At 37.3% G+C, this 26,998-nt stretch overlaps 1 protein-coding gene across 38 annotated transcripts in view; it reads left to right on the top strand.

Annotated features, from left to right (window-relative positions):
- NRXN1 (neurexin 1) overlaps positions 1-26,998 on the top strand; it is a 668,143-nt gene that overhangs the window by 440,490 nt on the left and 200,655 nt on the right. For 37 of the 38 annotated variants that reach the window (XM_030269639.4, XM_030269642.4, XM_030269660.4 and 34 more), the window contains one exon: positions 18,852-19,033. The exons of the other annotated variant lie outside the window; for it this stretch is intronic. In XM_030269639.4, coding sequence (XP_030125499.1) covers positions 18,852-19,033 — 182 coding nt within the window. The remainder of the gene's footprint in view (positions 1-18,851; positions 19,034-26,998) is intronic. 38 annotated transcript variants of the gene reach the window in all.

Raw genomic sequence — 26,998 nt, forward strand, 5'->3', positions numbered from 1 at the left:
TTTAATACCAAAATAAATTTTTTGTTGTGTAGTTTTCTCTTTGTTTGTTTACCATCAAGTTGGCTTTTGGGCTTTTTTTTTTTCCTATCTGTTATTCTGTCCTACTGGGAATTTATTCTGGACTTCCCCCAGGTCTTGGAGGAAGCCTCATGTACCACCTTACTCCTCCTCAAATATTCATCTTCTGGCTTTTTTTGTTGAAGCAGCAATTTAGCTTAGATAAAATTGGGTTGGTACAAATCCAAGATTGATGTGGCTTGAGGATGAGATTGATTAGCAGCATTCTCCCTGTGCTGTCTATTACCTGTGTATGAACTGAAAGGAAAAATGCTTTCAAATCAACTACAGCTACAGAATTTTACAAACTACTTTGAAAGAACTAATTCTTAGTTGAAGCTTCAAAGTTCCAAAATTAATGGTAAGCGTCACACTGTACAAACTCGGGGCTGATGTAAAGAAAATCTTTTGTGTGTCTCCTTTCACAGCCTCTCTGTTCTTGCCTGTTTCCATCTGATGATCAGTTAACAAAACCTAAATAATTATTTATCACAAGCTGTTCTTGCTATATTTTTTTAATTAACAATTTGGGAATTTCTCCTTCGGTGCCTATTGTCCACTGAGCTTCTCCTCCTCTCCCACCTGTGTTAGCAGGGAAAATCAGCCTCTCCCCATGCAGCTGAACTTGTTAGCAGTGTTCTTGCCCGCTTTTTAACCAGCATAAATAGCTCTGGGATTTATTCAGGCACTGTGAATTGTCTCGTCTGGAGCAGGCATCTGAACTTTAGGCATTGTGTTTAAGCTAGCCACAGGCAGTCTGGCATCCCAGGGAGGAATTCTTTTGGCTGCCACTTAGCTCTTTAGGAAAGAGCTAAAGCAACAAAGGGAGACGGAACTCTTGGAGCTGTGTTTATGCACTTTTCCTACAAGAGGACAGCTTCATCTCAGCTTCATCCTTTTGTGTCTGTGTCTACCCTGGGGAGGTAGCACAGATTGTACCACCCCTTCCCAGTGGTGCTTCCAGTTTTACAGATCTGGAGAGAATCTCTTATTGTTACACTGTGGTTTTTTTCTCTTCAGTTGTCTGCACATGAGTTATTCCTAATTTACTTTGGAGTTTGTGAGAAAAGAAACAGTCTCTGGGATCAATATTTTTCTTTGAGTGCATTTACTTTGTCATATTGACTTAATAAAATGAAAATAGGCAAAAATTAAAAGATTTCTTAAATGGTATTTGCTAATACTTCAGACACTGTTGAACGTGTACAGTATGCCTTATTTTTTTCTTTTTTTTTTTTTTTTGGTTTAGTACTAAATGGCAAACCTGACTTCTAAACAAGTAGATGCTGTAGACACTATTTTTTCCTTATCCTCTATTGCTGACCTTGTAAGAGGCCTATTAAGAAAGAGTTGGTGTTGATCACTTTAAGCATAGTCGCAATTTGTGAGATTGTTATCTCAGATGATCAAAATAGGCAGTGTTATTGTGCACTTCATGCTACAGTTCTGCTTTTGAGCTCAATAAATGACTGCCTGCATTATTACCAAGTATTTTTATCAAAGCCCCAAGTGTAGTTAACGTTTCTGTGGACAAGAATCTGATAGCATCAAGACCAGCACAAACATAGGAAAAAACATAGAATAAAGAGGTAGAAGATTACAGGAAATGTTGGACCTCTTTGAATAGCAGAGGTATAATATGGTGATTAACAGTCTAGGTGTCCTGCAACACATCCATAAGAATCTCCAACAAGATCCATAAGAATCCAGGTATCTTCCAATCATTACAATGTGGGTGGTAGCTTTAAACCCCGGTAGTCTCTTCCTGAGCTGTAACAGAGCCTGGAGACAAACTGGGAAATCTTTTGCTGGCCTTTCCCACTGTGTTGGTTTCAATGCAAGCATTAAAATCTTTAGTTTTCTGTCCTGCTTTTCTCTCCAGCTCCTAATAACGACAGTCATATTTTCCTCCTGCTGTTTTGCCCTTGATTTCTTTTCCCCCTCTTGCTCCAAAGTATATTCTACTGCCATATTTTGATTCCTTGGTATCATTGGTATCATGCTTGTCTTGTGGTCTACTTGTTGTATCTTCCTGTTAGAACATTATTTTTTCCTCCAGCTGTATATCTGATTGGTATTCACCACTTTAACAAATGCTTCAGTTTTACTCTCCCTGTGGACTTTCCTTTAAGAGTGTTTACTTCAGGCAAAGGATAGATTATGCTATCATGTTGTAGAATCCTAATAATACCAATAAATCCCTCTAATGGAATAAATTCTGTACCTTTTTTACTAGAGTACCATTGAGTAGGTGTCCCACAGCAGTGGGTTTATGAGAAAGGAAAATCCAAATTAAAAAAAAAAAAAAAAAAAAAAAGGCAAGGAAAAGAAATACAGCTAGCTGTATGCTTTAGAAAATTAGAAATATCAAAGTCTATCAATCTAGAATCTTCTTGCAGTTTCCAGTTGCTCTGCTGGCAATAATGGGGTTACAGTAGTGTGAAAACTGAATCAATAAAATCAACCACATCCCCTCTGAGTCGTGGTGCATATTGCATGGCACAGGATATTGCACTGTATATTTCTCTTAATAAAACCAAGCCACTTTTGATGCAGTATAGAAAGGAGTCAGAAAACACTGTGGCTGTTTCTATGTCTAAGTGAGGGACTGACATATGCTGCTTGAATTTTGGTTGGAGTGTAGAACTATTGAGAATTGACAATGGTCCTGATGGGTTTCCTCTTTGTTTAGATTCATTTTGTGTTTTACTTCCCATCACTGCTGCAATAAATGCTTTTAGTGATCTTGACCTTGGGAATCTATTGGAAGCCAACTGTGGCCTATAATGCAGCCCAATTTCTGCAGTGAGTGTGCTGCTGGGAAGAAGTTACCCTGGCTTCTAGTGGCGTGTTGGGTAAAGACTGGAGACTCTCAGGTCTCTCTGCATGAAGCAGTACCCTCAAAAAAAAAAAAAAAAAAAAAAAAGTGTTCCTGCCAGCACTGTACACATGCAGCTGTGCAAATTTGATGTGGATTATGGAGAAGTAAATAAGGTGTTTAAGGTGCCTCAGAAAAACAGATGATAGGAGATATCCAGTCTGAGGTGACAGAGCTACAGAAATGTGGATAAATCTCTTCTGGCAAAGCTGGCAGGTGCTGCTGCTGGCAGGGCATTACAGGGAATAGTTCTGGAATTCAGCTGGTAGGTCCCAGATGCTCTGTGTGGGTTCACAAAGTGCTCATCTACAAGTGCTTTGAGAACAGGCTGTGTTACTTGACCCTGTCCAGATTTCTACCCAGGCTAGGCTGCTTTTTATCTCCTTCCTTGTGTGTGATTGTTGGCTGCTGAAGGTAGAGAAGAAGGTCACACTGGTTGTTGTAATTGCAGAGTTGGGCTTTTTGACAATTGTCCAAAGGTCAGGCTGTTTGCTCTTTTACTATCTGTCTTGAGTGAAAGTAAATAAATGAAACACATTGAGGTAGAAAATCCCAAAATATAATAGTTCAGGGTATCTTTTCAGATGAAATGGCACTTTATTCTCTTATAAAGCCTTGCATAGAAGAGCATGAGGAAAACATACCAGTTTGATTTCTTTTGAAAATGCTTTCTTATGACTGCCAACTTGGAAAGCACCTGAAAGAAGCAAGGGAAAACATTGATTGTTATACAGGACGTGGCAGATGAAGTGTCTCCTTTAAAGGGAAAGTTTCTCAATAGCTCTCCTCCATCTGTGCAAATTGCAAATTCTGTATTCTGCAAGAGAGCAGTTTACTGTATGCTGTCCAGCATTAATAAATTGAGTTATTGATGAAGGATCCAGGTCACCACGTCCACTGAAGGGAACCCTGAGGGGCACAGTGTCTCGCTCAAACAGAACTGGGGGTGGTTTTTTGCAGAAGCTGTATGTTGTCTGAGATATGGAGCTCATACTGGTTCAGCACTTGAGATAATAAATCTTTTTCTGAAGATGAGGTCTCTGCATAATAGTGACAGCATAGTATTGAGGCTGAGACGGATAATGGTACTACATAATCATCTCTTTTAAAAGAGAAATCACTTTGATGAACATTAACATGAATATCAGTGTAAGTACAGGGTGTGCTTAGTACTCTTTACCATGACCTTCATTTTGATAGCAGCTCTAATTAGGTAGGTTTTGTAGAAGCTGACTATCAGTTATGTTTGCATTACTGGAGAACAGCATGGATTCTGTTTATCTGCAGTTTGTGACTTTCATTCTTGTTTTAAAAAATTTTTGTCTTATACAATGAATATAATCCCTTGAGCAGATGAAACATCCACAAAATATCAAAGTGTTCTCTGACACAGGTTCAGGGAGGAGAGTGCACTGACAGCTTAAGTCTACAGCACTCAGAAAGGGCCATCCAGGCTATTCTAGAGGAGGAAGAGGCATCAGCTGAGCTGCATCAGCTTCCTGAAGCAGTGTACCACTAAGTCTCTTGGACACTACTGCTGACATAGGAAAGAGGGATAACACTGGGATAACAGTTTGGTATTTGAGGGATCCAGGCTTGTTTGACATGCATTCAGAGGATTTGCATGCGATTTGGCTGTGCTTTACAATTATGTCAAGTTTATCAGATTGACCTAACAATAGTAGACTTCTCCAGCCAGGAGCACAATTTAGAGCTAGGCTTGCTCTTTAGGTCCGATATCTTTTAAAGATGCTTGTTTGCATGAGCATAAAGAGGCTCACAGGGCAACATTAATTACTTCATAACATTATTTTCCTTGCTTGTGCCTTCTTGTGACTCTTTTGTAAGTGTCAGGTTCATTCTGTTGATTTTACTCTTGGAGGGACAGTGCAATTCTAATCCAAAGCTTTTTCTGTATCTTTCCTTTATTTGTGGAATGTGTCTACCCTCATCTTTACCTTAAACCCACACCTGATCTGTGTAGGGGAAGTGCAAGTTTAAGTTTGAGAGAGGATGAAAAGCTGCTATGGAATATAAAATACCTAGTTATTTGAACTGGCAAGTTGGGAGTTCCTCTCTATTTTCTAAGGTAGCTTTAAGGTATTTTGGGGTCACATATGCAAATTCTCATTTCACCTGTTAGTTCTAACAATCTACTCTTTCTTAGTACAAGTTCAGATTCCCTTAGTTTTTGATACTATCAAATTATGAGGCTATAGGGAGGAATCCTGTTAATGAATAATATTTTTCATTGCTGCTAAGATTCTGTGTAATGGAGTTATGAAAAAGCCATGTTTGGGTCTACAAACATTAAGGAGATTCAATTGAAATGGATAGAAATTGCTGTTTAAGGAAATATTCCTGCATTTTTCATTTTAACTCTAGTTTAACAATCCTGTGTCTAAATGTCATGTACAGCCTGAATGTAGATGAGTTGTGATTTCTCCAGAAAATGTAGAAATAGTTATTTTGGGATTAGTGAAAAATTTGGTTTTCCTTGTATGTTGTTATGCATCATCTTTTATTTATCAAAATGTAATTTGATGCTTCCATTCCTTCTCTTTGAGCCTACAAGGAGTTAGTAGCTTAAGGACATTGATATTGAATGTCAGCTGTAAGGTATTTTTTTCTCCAAGCAGAAGAAGGAGAATAGTTTGGAGATATGTGCCGTGGCTCTGAGAGCTGCTCACAATGGCTACAACACTGTTAAAAACCAAACAATTCATCAGAACTCTTGCAGACTAGGATTAGAAGAAGAAGGGAATGGAGGATTGACGAAAGGGGAAATATGAAGTGACTGAAGCCCTACTCTCATTGCAAACAGTTGCTCTTTTTTTTTTTTTTTATATTCAAGGTCAATAAGTACAAAACATTTGGTTTGCTAATCAGATGTGAACTTTATTACTTTGTTTCAGACACCAAGGCACACATCATTTTTAGCTGCAAAAGTCTGTGGTTTTACTTCACAAAGTTAATTGGAAGATTTGATTTTAAAAATAATCATTTAGAAACCTATTTTTTTTAAAGAGCAGATGAAACATCCACAAAATATTGAAGAAATATAAAATATGACAAGAAAGGTGCTAAATTGCTCCAGCTTTGGATAAGAGAAGATATATTTAAGAACTGACAAAATTATTTTTTAAAGTTATGCCTAATTTTAGCAAAGATATTTTCAACCCAATAATCTATAACAGCAGAGTACAAAGTTGAGCACAGCAGACAGGGACCATTGAGCTCCTGGAGTTAAGGGTGCATTAGTGTTTCTATTACAGTCTTGTGTATTCTGCAAGATAAAATGGTTATAGTAATTGGTTCCAGACTGAAACATAGCCTGAAAGATTGAGACCTGAGATCACAAGTTATACTTTTAGAAATGTATTCTGGGAATTGCTTAAACTACTGTGGTTTGTTTATGTTATGCTGGATTCCCAAGGTCCCCATTAAGATTCGCAGTTGCATTAAAGGCAATTTTGCATAAACAGCTAGGCACAATACCCATACAAGTAGTTTGTAGCCTCACACCCTCAGCTGAAGGTGTGGTTTCAATAGGTGCTTGGTCCTCCCAGATCAGGATTAGTGAGTGTATTACTGAAACATGGGACTGAAATCACACTTGGGCATACTGAGGTCCTTCAGCTCATCAGGAGCACAAGGATCAACCTGCCCATCCTGTATCTGTATCCTTTGAGGTCTTTGAGGGCTGATAGCATTGTTGGCTGCTGGATCTTTGCTCCTTGGCTGTCCAGGCTGACTCGGGGGAAGGAATAACCTATTTACAGAATCATTCAGGTTGGAAAAGACCTCTAAGATCATTGAGTTCAACCTTTAACTGCTCACCACCTTGCCAACTAGACTTTGGCACAAAGTGCACCATAGCACAGCTATTCCACACCTTCTCCTTTGTCCCCCATCCTTGGTTGTGCACTGGCATGATTTCTCCATGTGCAGCAGCCTGAGCAGTGGTGTCATGTGAGCCAAAAGATATGCAGTGCTTCTCATTTGAAACCTGGGGCCAAGGTGCAAGCTAAGAAACAAAGCAAATTGTTACCTTTATTTTAGACTCTCCACAAAGCTCTTTGGGTTATGTTTGGCTCGTGCTACCTGATCTGTGCATTTTCTGTGCCTGAGCAGAGCACCAGGATAGGAATATCTGTCACATTCACTAAGTGTCCTTCAGAAAAGTAGTTCTGGTTCTTTCCTAACTTGGGGTTTTAGTGTAGAGGTTATTGCCTTTGGGATTACTGCTTTCTTGGACTGAAGAGAAATAGGCTTATGGTGTCATTATTGCTAAAAGCAGGACAGGTTCTCCATGCCTTGTTCTGTTCCTGGCTGTACCTTGAGGACAAAGGCGTTGTTGATTTACCCTCACCATCTGACACTGTTGTATCAGGAAAGTAATAGCTTTGAGAGCAAAGAACTGAACTTCACATTGATATATTTTCTAAACTATTATTTTCAAAAATGAGCATGAAAACACTTTCTTTTTCTGGTGTGAATGAGATGTTACTGTCACATTTGGCCTGAGGTATTTATGATTTACTCCACAGAATCAAAACCAAGTTTATAAAGAGTTTGTCACAGAGCCTCAGGTAGTTAGTTATCCACTTGCTGCTGAAAAAAGATAACTGATAGGAAGAGATACACAGAATTTTTAGAGGGAGACAGACATCTATATGTAAGGGACTGTGTTACTAGAAACACTTGTCTTTTCATACTGTTAGAATTTTGAAAAGTTTTTTATGCTGTGTATTAGTTCTTGCAAATTACTTGCCAATTTAATATCAGCAGCTTCTAAACAATAAGTAATTGCTTATGATAATGAGAGCAAAATAATTTACTGGAATGTGTTAATATTCACAATACACTTTAAAGCAGCAGGGGTATTCAAAAAATACTACTCTGTTGTTTAATTGCAGTGTTTAGGTTGCATTGTTATTACAAATGCTGGCAATATCATCAAAAAGCCAGCCTCTCATTGAATGGCCTCCTTACTGAGACTCCAGCAAACGAGTAGGTAGTGTCCTTTGAGAACCAAACAGGATATGATCAAAACCTTCTGGATTTAGATGATTCTTAATTTCTGATTGATGTTTATTATGTGAATAGGCAGAGAGACTTCTTATGGCTTTTAAAATTTAACTTAATAATTTTTAAGTCAAATAGCATTCAGTTCCTATCTGAATATTTGTGTGTCTTCAATGGAATCAATATTTGTGTGAGATGCAGAAACATGCCTAGAAATGTGTTTTATGTTACAGAAATGCTGTAAGAAAATAGTGTAGTGCAGGAGTCCTCAAAACTTCCAAGTTGATGTGCTGCAGTTCATTCTGCAGGACTGGTGTTTAGTGTGTTTGAAATGTAGTTTTCTCCTTTTCTTGGGATATGTTTTGTTTTACTTTGGGTTGAGTTTTTTTGAGCAAACTCAGAAGAATGCTTATTGAAAAATGAGTTATTCTTGAGCACCTTCCTTCACAGAATTATTTTCCACATGTGTTGGTATCACTTAGTTTTGAAGGATTCTTGACATCTTTCTCTATGTCATTATAAAGTACTGTATCAAAGTAAGGCTTCCCAAACTATTGAATACTCATCTTCACTTCAGGGTTTTAAAAGCAATCCTAATCTCCTCCGGACCCAGACCCTTGGGAGTGAGTGCCTACACAAAATCACTGCACAAATTAGGCTGGGTTAGTCTTCAGAGGGTGATTAACTGCTCACCTTTCTTGCATGCAGGAGTGAATTAAGTTACACTGATAGCACTGGGTATGGAGTGTCAGAGCCAACACTTGAGTTAGTCCCTGGTGAGATGATTGAACACTTTGGAGCCCAAAACTCTTGTCAAGTTCTCTCCAAACATTGTTGTAGAATGCAGTGGTTAAACCAGGCTCTCTGATTACTTAACTGTGTAACCCAGTGAAAAGCATTAAGATGCATGTTTTTCACTGCAGCTCTTTGTTCTCTGAATCTGGCAGAGAATTGTTGCTTACAAACAGCAGCATAAGGACTTTGCAAAGAAGAATGACAGCAATTATCATAATGACAAAGCATGTAATGTTTCTGTGCCAGGCCTCAATTGAAAATCTATTATGTAGTAGAACAGAAAGAAGTGGGAAGGAAGTGAATTGGCCCAACCTGGCTGGCCCCTGTTAGCTATTATTATAATGGTCTAATAACCTTACACATTCAAGTACAAATACAGCTGTGTCTGTGTGCCCCTATCAAACACTGTTTGTTTCATGCACAGATTTGATAATGTCAGTAAACACTGACGTTCCAAAGTCAATCCTTGGGATAATGACTGCAAAAACTCTCCAAACAAAGTATCATTTGTAGCTGCTTGCTGGTTCTTATTTTCAAGCTCTTTTGAGACAACCAAGCAGACACTTATACCATGTTCCTCTTTTACTGATGCTTTTTGGAGGTTTGAGCGCATATAATGCTGGAGAAGACTATCTTTGGCTTTAAAACTTGGTTTGTATATAAACTAAAATATCCTGAAGTTTTGTTCATGCTTGGAATTAAGGAGATGGTACAATGCCATAAGTCTGCAGTCAATATACAACTTACTCATCAGTCCTTCCCTGTGCCAGGTCTCCTTCTGAGATGCCTCTGAACAGCTGCTTCAGGGGTGGATTCATGTGCTTCAGGGAGGATTGGTGTTTTTCCAAAGATTTCATTTGAATTCAATTTTTGTAACAAGAGGAATAGTTGCTATTTTTGCCTTTCAGGATGTAACATCTCTAAGAAACTGTGTTCTTTCTATTTTTCTTCAGCTATGTCTGCCTATTGAAAAGCATTCAGAAATGCTGCCACAAGAATATTTTTGTCTGCTAAATATTAGTAGTTGAGTAATTAGTAGGAGAATGTCAATGCTGCAGAACTTCTTACTGCCTTGGCAAACAAGCAAATTTAAACTTCATTGCACATTGCCCGTAATACAATTATCTGTTCTCAGCAGAGACTACCTCTCAGCAATCCCTGTAATTTGTGTTGCTGCCAGTACCATCTTTCTGCTGCGAGCAACATCAACATCTTATCTTAGTCCAGCATCTGACATCCTTGGGCGTGGATCATTTTTTAGTGGCTTTAGCAGGCTTGCAGTTAGCAGTGCTTTCATTTTCAGCATGCTATACCTTTCTTCCAAGAGAAGTTTGGCTACTTTTGAAAGCTCTCTAAGGATTTTTCAAGATTAAATTATGTGATGCACAATTTAGCAAGGAACATAATATAAACGTCACTTACAAATAACTAAGTTAATGCAAGACTGGATAGCTGGAATATTGTATTAGTAAGAAAGCCAATAAGAAATAAGGAATTTAGCCTAGAAGCATGCTAGGCACTTGCAGCCAAGCTCCTGTCCATTCTAACACTATTAAATGACTTAAGGCCAGCTATTTGAAATGTTTTGATCCCCATTTAAAGAACAGGGGGGTTATTTTTAAAGGTTGCTAGAAAGGCAACAGCACTTCTGAGAATCAGGATGCTGCTGTAGGTGCCTGAATAAAAACATAACTTCAGGCACTAATGCTTTGCATAAAATAATGACTTACAAATAATTATCATTCCTCTGACAAGAACATTGCCTTTTGATGGACTTTTGCAGAGAAAATTTAATATTTTTTCTTTTACCAGTTTTTTGCCTATGTGCACATCTGTGCAGTTCTACTTTTGTGAGAGATGCTCAGGTCATAGTTTCTGTCTTCAACTTACTGGCTTCCCAGCTGAGTCAGCAAGCTTGGAAATTCTAACAGCTAAAGTTACTTGGCTTAGGGAATTTTTAACTTTTGCCAGGTATCTGTTGAGTTTGTAAAGTCCCTGGAATAGAACCACTGAATGATTTCACATAGGGCACCAACAGATGGTGACAACATTTGGTGTCTATCAACCTGCATAGTATTTGAGCTAATGTCCTAGTTCCTGCATCCTGTTACAAATCCCTTCAATTTACCAGCCCTTTCTCCGTGTTCACTTTGGATTTGGACCAACTAATAAGCCATAAGAAGCAAGTCAGTGCATGTGCAGGTAGTTTATTCTAATGGAACTGGTTGCAGCTGTGGTTAAATTGAAGTTTAGGCCTTTGCAATTCCTGATGTCAGGGGTATGGAGACTGGAATAGTCCTATTGTCTTCGAGAGTACTTCACTTTCTTAAGTATTTACTTACTTAAGTACTGACATCCTTAAATGTGTTGAGGAGCACATTTAGTGCAGGTAGCTCTGTGTGTAGCTGCAGTGTGAACTGCAGGCTGGGCTAGGGGGGCCAGGAACCCAATCCAACCTGAGCCCAAGTGGGACCAGACACTCAGGGACAGCAAGAGCCAATCACATAGAGTTTGGTGTGCTTGGACTGTGAGGTTATAAAAGCTCAGGATCCCTCCTTGAAGGCACCAGATTGAGCTATTATTTTATTTTGTTATTTCATTATTCTACTGTTTAGCCATTGCACCATGACTAGATATTTTAAGGCTCTGGAGGTCTGGGACTGACACAGGAAGCCCAGTGTGGAGCTGGGAAGGAGATGTGGTGTGCTTGTGTGAGCGTGAGGAAGGGTCTCTGCTCCCAGCTCAGGGGGTGTAAGGGTGACTCCAGAGTGGCTCCTGGATGGTCAGACAGGGAAGTTTCCTTAACAGTGCCTTTACATTTTATCTGTTTCAATCCATTGCTTTCTCAACCACACAATTTCCACTTCTGTAGACAGCATTCAAGAAATTTATCTTTAACTATATGTTGACAAGGTTGTAGGAGGAATAAAACCTTCCCTTATTTATAGATATGTGGCTTTTAATTTCCATCTGACTTTTTGGCAAGCTTTAAGAATCAAACATGTTGTATCCTTGTTAACGTTAATAGAGTTTTAATGGATTAAAATTTTTTATGTTGAGTGCAATATGACATTTAAAGCAGGCTTTAATTTCCAAAATATCTAATTTTCCACCCATCTACATTGCATAAAGGTCCAAGGCCCTAATGGGGAATTACTTACCTTACATTTCATACAGAAATATTTCAAATTGATTTTAAATGGCATCCATACTGGAAAAGTAATAGGTTATAGGCAGCCCATAAAATTTTTAAACTGAGAGAATCTGGAGAAGAGCAATGATTTTATTTTATCACTTTTTTATCAGGTTTGTGTTTGACTGTATCCTTTTATAAAATAAATAGTGATTTTTTTTTTTTTTTGTCTAAGTGAACATATATATTTATGAGTTCAACAAACCACAGAACTTTTTTCCTGTGGATGTTTCAAAGCTAACAAAAATAATTTTACAGAATCAGTGCCATAATAATAACAAGTCCATTGACATTCACTTGATCAAATAATATTTTGGTAATAAGTCAGATGAACAAATACTCCTTATTTCTGTTCTCTTAGGAATCCTTTCAGCTACCTCTTGCGTAGCTAAGGTTCTTCTCAAAATTATATTCATTTTAGACACAATTGGAGGCTCTTAGTTCAATGTCCCTACTCAAACTGAGTAGCACTTTACTCCAGTTAAGTGGTCTAATCTAAATCAGTGGGGTCATTTGAGGTGTAAGATGCTACTTGATTTAAAATATTAAAATCACTCTAGTTGGAGAATTCCTTAAATTCTTTGAAACTTTTCTTATGACTATGTAATTTATGATGCTAAGGATGATGCTGACTGAGAATACTGATGCTAAGCTGTGTCAGTATAGAAATACATATTTGTTGAGCAATTGTTATTCAAAAATTTTAGTTGTTTGTCACTTTCTGACCCTATTTATCAATATATCTTGATATCAACTGGGAAATTTAAATAACAAAAACTTTTGGAACAGGAATGGAATATTTTTTCACCCACTTTATTATGCATGGAAGGTAAAACATAAACAACTGTCCAAATACCAATGCCATAGACTGGAAGAAAGGAGAAGTAGAAAGAGGAGTGGTTTTCTAAGGGTTTTTTTTCTGTGGTCTGAGGAAAAAGCTTTGCTTTTTTGTTGGTACCCTGAATCTTCAACAAATGCCACTGGAAAGGGCAAGATGCTCAGCGTGACTTGGGATTGAGTTGAGTCTATTATCACTTAGACCTTTACCTGGAGACAGCTCTTAGGCATAGCTGAATATAATAAACCACACACAGCACTGGTTTATAGATCTCTCCGAAAAACTTGGATTCAGGGTGATGAAAAGTTCTGTAGGCTCTGATAAAGAAAATCAGGGTCACCTTAGTGCTTCGGGAAGAGGAGTTCTATAATGCAATGTAAAATTGTGCTTGAATTAGTAGTAGTAGATACTGGTTTGTTGGTTCATTTAAATTAATTGCTCCAGCTGACTGAGTTGGTTGAAGTGTTGGAATGATGTGGCTTCAGCACCTCTCACAGAAACATTGAACTTTAGAGCTCAGCTATAGCACATGTGGGTTCCACAAAAGGCTGTCAGGACTCTGATAGACATTTTCTATCTGCTTTATTTTCCTCAGCATCTTTACCTGAAGAGAGAAGATGCTATCTCTAATGATAATATTAGCAACAAAACCCAGCAATGATCTTTGTCAATGCTGCTTTGGTCAGTGAGTTTTGTTACAGTTGCTCTGGAAGAAGGGAAAATCAATGAATGAAATAATGGAATTACTAAGGAATTATGCCGTGAAGTTTGTGACCTTACAGGTGACAAATGTTAAGACTGTAACAGTCCTAGTCCAGGCATGCAGTCAGATGGGTACAAGGACCTAACTAGAAATTGTTTGGAGTAGCAACCTATTTCCAACCAAAACTTTGAACTTCAAGCTTTGCCAAGCTTGGTCAAAGGAACACCATCAATATTCTCCTAGATCCTATTATCCACAAATCTAAGAGAAACTGGCCAGAAAATAAGACATCCATTCCTACTCTTGTGGCTCAAGCTCTTTGGAGAGCTACAGGCAATAATCCCTTTGAATATTTTCTCTTTCCCCATGCAATACACACCTTCTGCTATTAAATAGCCTGTTGTTGCTCTTGCAGGAGAGCAGTTACAATCCATATTCAGGCTCCTTCCCGGATGCGTGGGACAGAGCGTATCAGAATGTCTTCAGGAAGCATTCAGTTCAATCTGGTCTTTAATTTGAAATACTTCTTCCAGCAGCTCTTTCCATCTCCTTCCCATGGTTAACCCAAATGGCCATCCCCTCCTCACCTCAACCCTGTGGCATATATTCTCTCTTCTGTGTACATAATTAATAACATCAAAGCCTAGGGAGATGTAATACAGAAGGGTTGTATTTTAATCCACCAAGTGGACTATTTTGAAACCTTCTCCTCTCCCTCGCTCTTCCTGGCATTTCATGTTTCTGGCTTGAAGCATTCCGTCCTTTACTTACCTTAGAAAATCTGTACAAATATGCATACAGAAATTTTGTGTATTTTTCTGAACTTCAGCTTGTGCAGACTGAAAATACATAGATGAATATGCAAACAAAAGTATTAATGGAGATTTATATGCTTCTCTGAACACAGTAAATATAATAAATGCCTTCATATAGATGCTTGGACAATCATGTTTATATATATATATATGTTTCCATATTTTAAATTCTTCATTCTTGGTAATTATTAGTAGCCTACACAAATAGTCTCACTGGATTCAGCAGGTTTATCAATGCAAGTAATTACTTACCGATGGGAATAAGGGGGTTCACATTGTAGCCCAGAATGAAGTACTGATAAGATACAGAAAGAAGAAAATTATATTATTGTATAATTTCTTGTTACTAGCAGTTCTTACCCTTTATATTTTTAATGATAGTTAAAAATTGCTTTTCTATTAATGAAAGTGCAGTTAATAGTTTTCATTACTGAACTTTATAGTTCAGTCTTCAGTGTTTCAGTCACAGAGTGTGATGGAATCAAAGTTTATGAGAGTCCACAGCTCAATCCAACCATTGCATTCACTTCATCAGCACTTGAAACCTGATGTGAATGTTGAAAATAAATATTGTACTACTTACATTATATGGGATAAATGGAATTATGTACATTACCCTTCAGTGCAATATATGTTAAACTCAAAATTGGAATGAACATGAGGAAGGCAGAAAGCTGTTGATTTGAGCAAACTATTAAGCTACATCAAATGTGACTTCAGAGCAATAAATATTGAAAAGCTTTGCAGTCATAAACAATAATAAATACCATGAATGGGTTCTAAACAAAATATTTATTTGCTTAATACTGTAGAGGTAAACCGATGTCCTTGAGTTGCTGCCAGACTGTGCTGAAATGAATGCACTATTTCATAAAGATGAATTTTGCAAACAAGTAGGGCTTCAGAGACCCAGGCCATTAAAAAACATTACTGTATCTTGACCACTGGCATTTTGTTACAGTGGGAACCATGCTTTCATGGGTAAGAATTTCAAAGAGCTGTGTGGACATTTTTCCTAAGCATTGTGCGGATGCATGGAAGCATAAAGAATTATGCAGTAAATTCTGCGGCTGAGAGATATAACTGGCATGTTACAAAGTTGCCTGCTTACAAATACTGTGCTGATGGCATTGCTATTCTTGCCATTATAATTCCGCCGCTTTCAATTCTCTGGAGATGATAAACCCCCAACAACACAGTGCCACAAGCTAAGGGAGATGGCTGGGGTTTCGTGACAATGTTCTGAAAGAGCGGCAGACACATTATGAGGTTTGTCAGAGAGCATAAAAGCCCTCATGAAGCAAGTGAATTAGGCTTACTCTGTTTCTTACCATATCAAAAACTGATAGTAAGGAAGGTTGTTTCCAACAACTGCTCGGTTTCTAGCTTTTAATAGTTAATGAGAGGTCGGGCTATAAGCTGAGATCAATCCCAGAGTAATAAATTTTACATTATTATATTTGTCTTTCTTGAAATATAAACACCAGAGGATCTATTCTCAAATGGCTTCCGACCCATTTTTTCCATAATTAATACAGGAAATTTGAAGAACGTGACTCCCCGTGCAGTTCAGACAGAGGCATATCAGTATTCATCAGCATGGATTAATTAGTCTTTCACCAGACACACAGTTACTTCGAGGAGCTACAAAATGGGCAGTTATAAAGGAACGAAAGCGGTCTCATAAAAACTCATAAGCCACATGTTCTCGTGAATAAGAGATACTTTTTTTTTTTAACTTTGATGTTTATTCTACGCAGTTTAAGATTTACAGCTAGATTTATCCAGCTCCACTGACACTGACCTTGCCTTCAATGCGGCAGCAGTATGGAATGAATTGCACTTCCCTGGTTTATTTGAAGGGCAGTACTTAACAAAAAAATGCAGCAAAGATTCACTCTGAATAAGAAGAGCAGAGCCTCTCATTGTTCAGATCTGAAGGCTTACTTCTGGGTCATTGTATTCGGTATGACTCCACCATGCTTGGCAGGCTTTTTCTTTGTCTTTTAATTGGGTAAACACATCTGTTACAACCAAGAAAAGGAGAATTACAGCACTGCCACTTAAATCTTAGGGACTATTCTAACAGCTCCATCTGTGGCATTGAGGTGTAAGGAGTTGTTTTTTCTTAGCCTTCTTATTTTTGTTACTTATAAGAACCTCATTCATGACCTGACACAATATTTTATGAAGTCAGCAGAAAGGCTGTCATTGTTTTTAATGAGCTTTGGATCAAGCCCTTGGTTTTTCATCAACACAGAACAAATCTTCCCTCCAGACACCACAGTGACATAAACTCCATGAAGGTCCCAACTCATCAGTTGGAGATTTGAAGTCAACAGTAGCAGCAAAGAGGAGAACTTGGGGACCATCAGCAGTGATATTACCTGTCTAACGTGTCTTTGTTTCAGGATGTATTGTAACTGGAGATTAATGACGCACAGCAGCTTCTTGTACATTTCAGACCACTGCCTAGGAGGAAAGCAAGGATGGGAGAGCAGAAGGAGGGTTTTGTCACACACATTCCTAAACCAGAAACCTTTTGCCCATGTCCATTACCAATCCCTGGCAGAGCCCCAGTCTTCACTACGCCTGCAAAACTCTTTTTATAATAAAGATAAAACCTGATTTCACTTTAAGTGTAAGTGAAATCTTAAATAACAGACCTGCTATTGTCTTTGTCTTTGCTGAAGAAGTTGACAAACTCTCCTGAAACACATGCCAGTTGGTATTTTGGCATCAAGAGGAAAGCCAGCTGACCCATTTGAAGCATAGTGAAACTATCCCACAAGCTTATTAATGTAAAATGAGATTTACAGTGACTTTAGTGGTATGCACTGTGCATAAATTATTACGGATTGAAGGCACTGCCAAAAATCCCTTATTAATAGGCATGTAATTGCATAAAGCAAAAGTGAGGTTAGAAATAAATATATGAGATCTTTTTTAAAAAACCAAGTGTCCTTTTTGCATTATGATTGACACAAAGCAGTCTTGCTCAGCAGTACAGTAAGATTTTGAGACATCTGGGAATGGTGAAAGTGTACAGGCCTTCAGTCCTTCTTGGCTTTGGCTTTAAAAGTTCCCATGTGCAAAGGATTTTAGATTCCTTTATATGCTACCAGCCGTTTTGGTCAACCTGGAAGAAAATAAGACTTAAAATTATGTTGTTATGTACTGTCTCCTTACATGGACACGGGAAGTATGGAGTGAGATCTTTGGCTGGAATAAACTGAATTACTTTTCATAGAATCATGGAATGGTTTGAGTTGGAAGGGACATTAATGATTATCTAGTTCCAACCCCATGCCATGGATAGGGATGATCAGGTTGCCATCCTGGCCTTCAAGGGATGAGGTCTCCACAACTTCTCTTGACAAACTGTTCTACTGCCTCACTACCCTCTGAGTAAAGATTTTTTTCTTGGTATCTAATCTAAATATTTTCTCTTTTAGTTTAAAAGTATTCCCACTTGTCCTATCATTAGCTATTTAACAAAATAGATAAAATGTAATATAAACGGATAAAATGCAATAAAATAGAGAGCAGCTACACTTTGAGACAGTTTAGGACAGAGGGTACAACTAGACTTCTGTATTTACAATGAATTAACCTTTCTTCCTAAGCTTTGACCTAGCCTCATGGAAAAGGAGCAGATAGCTTGTAGTGACTTTTCCTATGGAAGATCAAGTGCATGCACAATTTGCCTGCTCTGTGCTGTTGCTGTTAAGATACAAGTTTTAAATGGAAAATGTCTGGATATGTTGCTATTTTAGTTCTGAGGAAATATGCTGGTGATGAAGTTAAACACCTGAGTGCTAAGTGGTTTTGAATTACATCACTTGTTTCAAACAGATTATAGATTTTGTAAGTGCACCCTGGATATAATGTGTAAAGATTTCCACTTTTAAAAGATGTACATTGAGCATTATCCAAATAAGCCATTGCTTACTCAGATGGTAGAATAATCTCTTTGTCCTGACATGACAAGTAAAGCATGTTTCCACTTGTTATCCCCATCTGTCACAAGATGATAAACCTCACATCTGTAAAAATCTTATCTGAATGTATTTGTTAACATCTTGCTTTGCTGGCCACCATCATGTATCATTTTCATTGTGTGACTAAGTAGTTGCATTTTTTTGTCAGCCACTGGAATTAGGTCCAAGTTGGGGAAAGCATTTGGTTTAACTCATCCCTGTTCTACACATCGCAGAAATATGTTCATCAAGCATAAGCTTAAGAACTCTTCCAAACAGATATGCATTTCTGAATCAGAGCTATGGTATTTCAAGCTGTTTCATTTGCAATTAAGTTATATTCAGTGCTGATTGCACAATATAAAACCCACTAATATTTCACTTGCTGCGTAATTTTTAGAGATAAAGACCTCTTCACATTGAAATACAGCCTATGAATCCATTTACTGCCAGAGAACCTGATTTATGTAGGGCATATGATTTCCACGTGCGTTTGCACTGGTACAAATAGGCTGATTATATTTATTTCTTTTTTGTTTTGTTTTTTTTGTTTCTTTTTAACAGCGGGGACAACGTATATCTTTAGCAAAGGTGGTGGACAAATCACTTACACGTGGCCTCCCAACGACCGGCCGAGCACTCGAGCAGACAGACTGGCAATAGGGTTTAGCACTGTGCAAAAAGAGGCTGTGCTGGTGCGAGTGGACAGTTCTACTGGCCTTGGAGATTATTTAGAGCTGCATATTGTAAGTATCAGCACCAAAGGCATGAGATTTCTTCTTGTCTTGGTTGTTCTTGCATTTGTGGGGGTTTACATTTATTTTGTCAGAGTGTGATTATAGCAGTCAATGAACCTTTTGGGGTCAATAGTGAACTAAATGATACAGGTTTATTGCATATGATGTTGTACAGGGTCTCAGACATACTCAAAATGCCTTTTTTTGCTACAGTGCTACTTTTCATGGCTTTTCAATTAAAAATTATACAGAGATATTACCTGTACAGATAGAGCAGTTTATTGCAGTGTAATTACATGGAACAGAATTTAGCAGTGTCAGATGAAGGTATATTTATCCTGGGGGATTTAATCTGGAATCTAACAGTGGAATTGCAGTGTATCACAGCTGACTGCTTATTGTTAATATTAGAATTTGTCCTCTGATTTCACCATTCTTTTGTGATGGTAAATCTTGAGCAGAAAGAAAGACTGTTAGGCTAGAAAGTCTTAGCGAGTCTTTCAGCTGCCTTAAAGCAAGGAACTAGCAATCAAAATTGAAAGCATATGGAGTTTTATGGCATCATAAATAAATGATCAATTGAGAAAAACATAACTAGAGCAGTATAAAATTTTGTTGTTTAGATTAGTCTGAACTTTGTTAATGTGTTAGTTTGATTTTTATTTGAGAAGGTCTCTGCTTTCAGGAACAGTTCCTTTTGAATGAAATTACTTATTGATCTATAACCAATTACACTTTTACCCTCAGAAAACATTCAGCAGTGATCATTTCTAAAATTAGATGGGATTTTGGTATTCAATCTTCCCAGATTCCTTTTTCTGCAAAAGCACATTGTGGATGAAGGTGAATTTTTATTTATTTACTGGCTTGAGTAAAGAAGAAAGAAAGAAAACCTTGAATAAGATTCAGAGGTTGTCTATACTCTAATCTTACATTGAATCACATGGATGAAGTAGTTAGCTGGTATTGTGCAATCTTAGCTTGAAAATATGAACAAAGCACTTCTCCCAGGTGCCAGAAAAACTGAGCGCCTACATATTTCAAGGCAAGTATTGTGTTGCTAGATAGAATGTAAATATTTACTTTGCAAACACCAGGTACCTTGTTATAATTTACTTCTTTATTTGTGATCTCAGAGCAAACCCACCCTCTGTGGTCAACAGAGTTACTTCCTTCTTACAGTTTTTTTCTTGTTCATCAGCATGCAAAGGAATGTTTCTCTTGTAATTTTACTATACCTGAAGTCTATCAAAACGATAATATTTGTTTGCTCTTCTGTCTAGCTATGATATTTCTATTTTAAAGCAAACATTATGTTCATTAATGATGAGTTGGAGATGAAAAATTATTGCCTGCTCATGAATATTTGTAGTTTTCAAGCTTTTTTTTTTCAATAACTTTCTTATACCCATGCTGTAGCAAAAGATGGTAAAAAAAAAAGATTAATTGAAAATTTTCTATGGTCAGAAACACTGCCAGCTTAATAGGGATGGGGAAAATGGTAAATTATACTTTAGTGGTTCTTTTGAAATTTCCGTGAAGCAGGAAAGCCTTTTATCATCCTGCTCTGTGAGGTGATATTGGCCTCCCCCTGCTGCCTTTGCAAGGGACTTTGGGAACCTCCCTGAAGCCTGTTCTGCTTCAGAGCAAAATGGTAACTGAGTGAAATTTCACTGGAATGAGATTTGACCTCTTGAGAGCAGCTTCAGAGTAGTCTGTCCCTAGAGTGGAGACACTGAAGGATTGACCTGAAGTCCTAAGACATTTGGCAAGGACTTTTATAACAGTTGTCAGTGATAGATAAAGTTTGGAAAACTACTGGGATATAATTTCCTGGAATCTAATTCAAATAAGGTTAGTATTCAAAGGGAAGTTGAAAGACAGTATTTTCAAAAGCAATTTTGACACCAAAGACCGTATATCTCATTAAAGTCAGCTGAGCTGCAGATACTTCTGAGAATTTTACCTGAGATCCATTTTAGCTCAGAAAGATATTGTGAGATCTCACAGTTCTAAAAATCAAGAGAACATAGAAACAGGAAGGTCTATGTATGTGTTATATTTGAAAAAATAGTTAATTGGATCTAAATGTTTCCATATTGGCATCTACTGTGTTAAACCAGTTGTAATAAAAATAGTAGGAGTTTTGTCACTCAAAACTTCCTTCTTTCACTGTGATATCGAGATGCCACTAGGATGTTGTCTTATCTACTAAGCAACCAGAAACAGGTTATGGATAGTGGAAGGAGATACCTCTATAAGGAGGGAAGTGTTTAATTCTGCATGTTTTTTGCACGTACCCATTCACCAGTGAATATGCATGAGTAAAAAGTGCCTGTGTACCTGGAGATTCACTGTGCATGGATAATTCACCTCTGTGTAGTGGCAAAAAAAGTTGCACTGGAACTATTGCTTTGAAAAAATTTAGATTATAGACCTCACTAGCATGTTGGGGAGGGTGCTTGAGAGCTTTGAGATAGTTAGCTCTTAACCTTCTTCATTCTAGAAATGGAAGAGGAAATTACAAGTTAGGGTATTTCAATGTGTGTTTGCCCTCTTTATTATTCTACTTACTTAAAGACAATGTAAACCTAATAATGAAATCAAGCTTGGAACAAATTCTGATATTTAAAATTGCTGTTTGGTCATCTGAATCACACTTTTGGTGTTAGGTTAGGAATATATTTATTTAAAGTAATCATTTAACCTCTCCAAATAACCATTGTTATCAGAAACACTTTTCAAAATGTGTAGTCTGCATTGCTACCAGATGCTTAACAGTTCCAGTGGAAATATTTTAAATTCCAAGAGAGATTATTATTAGACTCCACCTATACTGTAGCAGCATAAATATAAAGGACTGTTTGTGTGTATGATACAAACAGTAATTTGGGAAAGGGATTTTAAAATGTTTTAGTCATCCAGAGCTGCAGCAATTAGCTTTCATTTCAATCATTTGACTTTTCATATTGAAGTTGTCTCCTCTGCTGTCTCTGCTGGGAGATCTAGTTCAAGAGGAAATAGATATCCTACCTAAAAGTCTACTACCTCTCCTGTTGATGGATAAATGAAGAACAGTAGCTGTGACAATTGCTGCAATCTTCCTTTTTTTTCTTCTTTTCATGACACAGTCTGCATCCATCTCCACGTCACATGGAAAAAGGCAGCAGCTTTTCATGCAGTGTTCAATTAATCACCATGTGCACTCCTGTCCTTAACTTTTTGTCTGACTTTTAGTGCCCTTAGGTAATTCTGTCAGTGACTCCTGTTCCTACCTCCACTTTTCTTCTCTTCCTACCCTGTTATCCTGCATCATTAGATAGCCAAGTGTACAAATATATGAATGTCATTGTTTTCCACAGGCAGTCTGCTGTTGCTACCTTGTATTTTTAGCTTTCCTATGGTGAGGTACAAAGTGAAGTTAGACAAAGATATCATGTCAAAGGGCTAAGGAGTCCTGTTAAATTGCTCTTTCTGTCAACGCTGGTAGCATAGGAAACTGTAATTCTCCTGTGTTGCACAGAGGGTATTTGCACTGTTTCAGAAGGATATATTTCCATCAACAGGCTTCAGCCATTATAAAAAATATGTAATTATACCATGTTTTCATCTTTCATTGTTAAAATGAGAGACTTTATAACAAAATGTAACATTTTTTAATGCCTGATGGAAAGAATCAGCAGTTTCTGTTGTTTGTTTGAACGTATCTTTGTCTCTGTCGTTTGAAAATCAAAGTATTTGCGGCGCACAAAGCAGCTGTTTTTATGGTGATAGCTGATTTTGAAGTTAAGAACAAGAAGTTTGTATGGAGCATAAGGCCAGCAGAGCATTTAAAAGTATAAAGCTTTGGCATTCCAGAGAAGACACACAGCTTAGGGCACATGAAGATGAACTGATCACTTCTCCTAACTCAAGCAGGATGAGAATGTATTAATTAATCTCATTTACAGGTATGGATCTGCTGAATTATGTGAACTGATGATCATTCTCATAGAAACATTCAGAGGTCTAAAATAAGGAATAAGGCAGATGTAGCAATGTTTTGAATGTTATTCTAACCCTCTCTGGGAGAAAAGTGGGGTGAAATGCCCTGTGATTTCAGTGAGAGACGGTCTATACTTAGGATATAAAAAACATATCAAAATAAAAAGAAATAAAGCTCAGGATAGATGACAGTAGGCATTTTTTGTTTCATTCTATTTCATGTCTCTAGGAAAAAATATTTTCGGGGAAATGCTAACCAATAAGATTAATACTGTGATGATAAAGTATGGAAAACTGCTTCAAAAGATTTCCTAACACATTACCTGAAAAAGTAGGGTATGGTTAAAACAGATGGCATCAATATATGCAAAGCTCGACACAATTAACCTGAAATACTGTGAAGATGTTGCATTACTGGCGTGATGGATTAATCAATATTGTCCTTAGACTTCCAAGGTGTGTTTGTGAGGCCTTCAGAGTTACAATTAATGACTGAGGTGAACAGTCACAGGAGCAGAAAAATTGTATGTCTTACAGAAAGTAGAGTTTTGGATTGTGAGTAAACTCGGTTCATGCTCTTTGTCCCAAATATTAACATGCTACATATATTAAAATATATATTGTAGAATTTTTTTTTTTTAATTTTATTTTTTTAAAACTTTCAGCAAGCTTAAAATGAGTATTATTGCCTACTCCCCTCCCTCTGTCTCTTGGTTATACATATGCAGTACTCTGCTACACCAGGCTTTTAATAGCTGACTCTGTTAGACTTTATTGTACATATCCATAAAATATGGATAATTTTAACTTATGCAAGTATAATGACCTTCCCTCAAGTGAACAGAAGGGGAAAAACTCAAGTGAGGAACAGAGTTCTGTGTTTAAGTGTACCAGGGAAAGAACTGCAATATTTTATGATAAATGCATTTGTTATTCTCTTTTGAATACTTCACATGTCTTGGGCTTAATGTCTAATGGAAAGTCAATTGATTTTTATTGACTTGGTTGTATTTGGATCAATTCCTAGAAAGCTGGATGTACTTTCAGTGAGATTGATGATAAAAATACCTTTGATTTTAATGGTTTGTATTGGAGCTAATTAATTTCCCCAGGAAGAGTTTAATAATATTTAAAATATAATATTTCTAGAATATGATTTCTTCTAATAATCATCATGCAAATCTAGAATTCCTTTGTATTATATGCATACCTATAGAAAGCAAAGATTTGGGAAGGCCAATGCTGGCTTGTATATTCATGAAATAGTAATGAGTTTAAAATTGAATTATTCACATCCAGGAAGGGATTTAAAAAAAAAAAAAAGGCAGACCTAGTTTTCAGAAATCTGATATTTTAGAAGTGCTTAACACGCACAACAGTGGCTAAAGTCAATGGAAGCTGATTGTAGTCAGCACCTCTGAAAACCAGGTCATCATCATATCAGCGAAGTGGGCATCAGGGATCACTTTGGAGCCCTGGAAAGACTTTAGACCATTATGTTTATCCCAGTTGTGGTTTTTAATATTCTGCTACCTTGAAGTACAAGAAAATTTCACAAGGTTGATGTTATCTAATTCTGAATTCTGTTATTATTTAATACTTCTTTATTATGCTTATAGATGCAATATTTATTTGTGATTTTTTTTTCTTCCTTTATGTATGTGAATGTAAAATGCTATAGGAAGTTTAACTATCATGGACAGTGATTGTTCTATTTGGGGAACGAAATTCTCAGCAACCAGACTATATGTTAACCTCTAAACTGAAAAAAAAAATTACTATGGAAGAAAGATTTCCAGACTTGCTTATGGGTTTGAATAAAAAAAAAGCAGTGCAATCAAAGCAGACTCATTTATGGGACTAGACAGGTAGGTGAGAATGCAATTCAATGCACACAAACATTAAGTTAATTAGAATGGGAGCAATGAATTAATCTAGGGAATTTGTACTAAATGCAGCAATCATTTACCTCGCTGATCAGGTTAAAGATCTAACTTTGTAGGAAAGAAAATAAATGAATCAATGAGATGGTCAAGTCATGCTTTGAAACCATGCAGTTAAGTTATTCTTTTGTATCAGCAGAGACAAAGATTAAATAAAGCTCTGAAAAGGGCTTATATTATATAAGCAATTTGTTAATGCCTCATCTTGAATACTCTGCACAATCTGTTATTGCACATTGAGCAATAGTGGTCTGTTCTTCCCATAAACAGGCCAAATTGCTGAGGGAAGGTTATGGAAATGTGCTAATTCTGGCACAGAACTGACTGATACATTACTGTATGAAAAATATGAATGGAATTTGTACAGCTGATGTAATTAAGCAGTTTGATTCTGACTGCCATCAGGGAGCGCTGCAAGGAGAAATCCTGATGTTTTTTGGAAGGTCCAATACACCTGATTGCCCAGATGATTGCCTGGTTCCTCAGCCTAGAAATGTGCTTGGGGGAGGCAGCTCCTTTCCTTTTCTTTATCTGTCTTGGGATAAAATAGCAATTTCTGCTTCCCTCTATCCGGCAAATAACTCCTTTATGCATCCTGCTCCTTTTGTGCTTTTGGGAGAATGCAAGCTTCCTTCCCAAAAAAGCTTGCTGTGTAATGGGGTCACCACTTGCCAGTCCCTTGACCAGAGAAAATTGCACAGGTAGTAGGACTCAAATTCCCAGCTAAAACACCGAGTCAGGGGCACAATGCTCCAACCCTCAACAATGATGAACCTCCTCAAGTGTTTCCTTCTAGAAAAGGTGTAAAGCCTGGCTGAAGGTGTGTAGATCTTTAAAACACTTCTGGTGGGCCCACACAGATCAGAACCAGCTGAAAACAATATGGAGAGAATTGCAGGTGGCTGTGGTATTGTATGAAGTTATCGTACAGATCAGGTAGTGGATTCTAAATTCCCTTCTGATCCCACATATCTCAAAATTACACTGGAAATTGAATCCATCTGTTGGCAGAACTGCTTAAGATCCAGAACTTTGGTACTGAATTTGATGGCAAGTTTTCCTATGATTTTATTGTTACAAACTGTGCATCAATGGAACCTTAGATATGGGATGAGGAGAGAACATAAACATGGAACTTAATTTTCTTTCTGAGTTTAAAAAAGCACCAAGATTAAGAATTCAAGTTCACCAATTTGGAAAAGCAAGCACAAGACCAAACATATTTAATCAGCACACGCTTATAGAAGCTCATTACCTCTTCATAAAGCTCCTCTAATTTTTTATATAGTCACTTTTTAAGCTCTGAAGTACTCTATGGATTACATGCAGTCATATTTTCAAGGATTATTTCCTTCTCTTCCCTTTCACTTGTTTCCCAACTTTTTCTTCTGCCATGTCCTCGAACACAAATTTGTGTTGGGCAAATTCACCAGTCCCAGTGAATCCCAGTGAAAACATCCAGGGGTCTCAGGAATCACATACCTTTTCTTTCCCATGAAATGAGGCATAGGAAGGAACAGCAGAGTCACCTCAGGTGGTGACTGTATGGTGTACTCCCATGGAAGAACTTCTTGATGAGAACCATCGATAAATTCTGCTTAATTAAAAAACAAAAGCAGCAACAACAAAGCAAATAAGCATGTGGCCAGAATTAGGAGGTATATCCACGGGTGTCAAAGCTTTTCACATATAAATAACAAATTTCTGGCTTCAGAAAGGAGGACACAGGAATTACTTTATGATGTACAGATAAATATACTGTCTTGCCTCCCACCTTTCCTAGTTAATGTTATCTCTTTTCACTGACGTTTTAGATCCATCACAGTCTAATCATATACTTGTAATTCTAAATTCCTAGTGCTGGCTACTAGCCAACATCCTTCTGCATGAAGGTTGCAGATATTTTAATAACTTGGCACCAACTCTCACAGAACATTGCCATGTATAAAAAGTGCCAATGAAAAATTTAGCAGGCATTTTAGCAACTTTATTAAGATTAAAAGGATTCTTGACTATTTGAAGTAGCAGAGCCATTGAGGTGTTCACT

Source organism: Taeniopygia guttata, chromosome 3 (assembly GCF_048771995.1).
Source record: "Taeniopygia guttata chromosome 3, bTaeGut7.mat, whole genome shotgun sequence".
Taxonomy (NCBI): domain Eukaryota; kingdom Metazoa; phylum Chordata; class Aves; order Passeriformes; family Estrildidae; genus Taeniopygia; species Taeniopygia guttata.